The sequence below is a fragment of the Montipora capricornis genome, chromosome 6, assembly GCF_036669925.1.
Source record: "Montipora capricornis isolate CH-2021 chromosome 6, ASM3666992v2, whole genome shotgun sequence".
NCBI classification, from domain to species: domain Eukaryota; kingdom Metazoa; phylum Cnidaria; class Anthozoa; order Scleractinia; family Acroporidae; genus Montipora; species Montipora capricornis.
In genome coordinates, this window is record NC_090888.1 from 34079022 (window position 1) to 34082428 (window position 3407).

General features: G+C 39.0%; 1 protein-coding gene across 1 annotated transcript; it reads right to left on the bottom strand.

Moving 5' to 3' along the window:
* Positions 1-72: 72 nt before the first annotated feature.
* On the bottom strand, positions 73-2603 carry LOC138051010 (uncharacterized). Its single transcript, XM_068897204.1, has 4 exons — positions 2334-2603; positions 2018-2216; positions 1124-1345; positions 73-534 (listed from the first exon to the last, which is right to left on the bottom strand). Exons 1-4 carry the CDS (start codon positions 2498-2500, stop codon positions 73-75), a joined length of 1050 nt encoding a protein of 349 aa, XP_068753305.1. The 5' UTR covers positions 2501-2603.
* Positions 2604-3407: the final 804 nt, after the last annotated feature.

Consider the following 3407-nt stretch of genomic DNA (forward strand, 5'->3'; position numbering starts at 1 on the left):
TTTTATTTCACTCCTGTTGCTATTTACATAAATAAAATAATTATAGGTAGAAAGACCAAGTAAACATGGTCATCAGTTGGATAGATAGGTTTCCAGGGATGGCGGGTCTAAATTAAAATAAGTGGTTGTCTGTGACCCATATAAACAGGTGTGACAATTGATAAGAATACATGCAACCAAATAATATTTACCCACAGGCTGTAAAAGGATCTTTAAGTTCTTTTTAAAGTCTAAATATGCAAAATTTTGGCAGATTTTGCCAAAGCCCCATTCGACACATGTCCGAACTCTGCTCATTCTTGTATTGAATTCCTGCTCATCATCTGTAAGGTGAGCTTGACGGAATGGAGCAATAATGTTCTGTGTAATACCATAGGCAGGATCCCCATAAATAACGTATGGCTCTCCACTGGGTTGAACAAATCGACGCAGTTTAGCTGACAGGCCGCTCACCCCAAGCATGAAGGCATCGTGTCGGCGACCCTCTATAGGACCAAACATATGGGCTATCAGGCCATTTGGGGATTGAACAGACTAAAAAGTAAATAAAACAAATATTTGTAAATGAAACATTAAGTTGTATTACAACATCCTATATATATTTCCTGACTGAAGTTAGTTTCATTTTGCTTCGCTTGAGGAACTTGGTTTGGACCTAGTGAATTTTAGATTTTTCCACAGCAACCTTTATTGAACTAGATTTTATACCCTCCTTTGGTATCTAGCCTCCCTTTCAGATCTTTAAAGAGTACAACCAGAGAAGCTCTTTATTTTATTTATTTCTTTATTTATTACAAAGTCACTCCACTAAATTACAAGTAGATGGTAAATTATAATATTACTATAAAGAAGTTGTGGAGAAGGAGACAGCCAAAAGCAATAATGCACCGCACCAGGGTTACCCCCACCAATTAAGATGTAAAAAAAGTATATGCAAGTATAAAAATACGGTGTTCTAATAATCCTTAATAAGGATAATTAGATGGGTTTCTTATAGCAATAGGGAACCCAACTCTCTCCCCTGCATTACTCCTTGGAGTGCCTTCACAGGAGACTGCTTTGTTGTGATATTTTTGTCTAGTCAAGTAAGTTTGCTTTCTTTTGTGTAACACCTTTCATATACCTGGAATTTTAAGCAGTGTGTTCTCTTGGGACCACTGAACATAAGTCGTTGATTACGAACAGGACGGGCTATTGGCCGGGGGGTCCCATCGATAAAACCCCAACACCCAGTAAGAGGAGCTCCTTTTTCATGAACAGCCTCGGCAAAAGCTTCACAATCAAGCCATACCAAGTCAAGACTATCTAAGAGGTGGTGAAATCTGTCATAGATATCATCCATAATCTGAAATGCATGGAAAGTAGTACAGCAGTCTGAATGTGTTTTGCTTTCTTGTGTGTGTGTGTTTTTCTTTGCTTTATGTTTTTTTTTTGGGGGGGATGGGTTGTTTGGAACCACATGTGGGATGATCATTTTAATTACTCTAATTGCAAAGAGAGTGGGGAGGAGGGTTGGCACAGTGGTGAGAGCACTCGCCTTCCACCAATGTGGCCCAGGTTCAAACTCGGTATCCTAATTGGGCTGAGTTTTATGGTTCTCCACACGGCTCAGAGAGGTATTTCTCTGGGTACTTTGGTTTTCCCCTCTCCCCAAAAACCCACATTTGATGTGACTTGATTTTTTACTGGGGATTTGATAATCAGATTTGTAATTTGAATTGTGACATGAGGATGAAAATTATCATATTGATATCTGTGCGATATAAGTTAATAAATATTATTATTACTATTATTATTATTATTATTATTATTATTAAAGAGTTATTCCAATGAATATGTCGAATTGAATTTTTCTCTCAACTTTCCTTGAAAGTCAAAAAGCAAAAATCAAGCAAACAAACACAAAATGTACTGTAAGACTCTGTACACCCCCTAGTCAAATTCAAGAATGGTAAAATGAAAGGGTAACACAGGCAACTTCTACAGGGATGATGAATGAACAAAGCAACATTTTTACCTTGTTAAATATCAAGCTCAGTTCTGATACCGTTCGCCCGAAAACAGGCACCAGATCACTCCATCGATTAGGGTATGCCAATCTTCTTAAAAGAATCATCATTGCCTCCATCCCAGTAGCATTGGTCCCTTGACTGCAAATGTAATTGGCTGGCAGTTGTAACGCGTCCCGGAGTTTTTCCATATCTCCTTTTGAAAATCTGAGATTGAGGGTGAGCATTTTTATATATAAGCTTACTTATAGAACTTGCTGAAGTCAGGTTTACAAGTATAAAACTTAGCCGTTCAAGAAAAAAATAAACGCAAAGAATTTGTACCTAAACATGGCCTCGCACTGAACATCAGGTATATCCTGGAGATTAATACGGAGGTAGTTGGCATCGTTTTGTTGTGGAAACATGAATTCCAGCAACAGGTCATCCAAGTCGTCTTCGCTGCTACTCGAGTCGTCACTGCTGGACTCACTGCTGTCCTGCCACAGCATCACATCTACGATATCATAAAAGTTTTTCCTGGTGGACACAATTTTTAATGCCAAAACTTTGTTTTCCAATGCATAAAACTAATAATAAAATCACACCTGTCGAAAAACGTTTGAATTTCTGATAAACAAATAAGACACTAACCTTGCAGCTGCCGCCATTTTGGATTACATTACCCAGAATCCACTTCTTTAATCCACTGCCAATCTAAATCGAACTATGTTCGAACGTCGAACCGCAAACGGGTGACCGCAAACCGCGGTGAGAGGTTCGCGGTAAACTCGGATCTAAAACTCTCTAATGACAAAAAACACTCACATGACACTGTACTTTCCAAGCACATCTGGGACTTAAAGGACAAAAACATCGACTACGCAATCAACTGGCGCATTGTAAAAAGAGCAAAAGCGTACAAAGGCAACCGTTCTCGCTGCAACCTGTGTTTATCTGAAAAACTTTGCATCTTGAGTGCAAAAAACGCCTTTCTCTTGAACAAGAAATCTGAGCTGGTAACGAAATGCTGCCATGAAAACAAGTTTTTCACGACAACCAATCACCGGAAGCATCGGTGCAACCGTTCCTAAATTTGAACACTTATATATGACACCTTCTCGTAGACAATGATCAGTCTACGTAACTAGCAATACTTTCCTTCTTACATTTGTATATGTATATATATATATATAATATATGCAGAAATGCTGGCAGAAATGCTGAAGACAACCCCCGTGTGGTGGACGACCGATTTCCAGCGATTCCATCAGCTTCCCAATGGATGCCTCCAAAATCCAGTTTCCCGGAGGTAGAAGTGTTCCTCAACAATGTGAAGAACGACATCCTTAAGCCTGCTAATCTAAGAACTACCAAGGACAATCTTACGAGAGAAGAAAGGTTAGCTTTAAGGTCTCT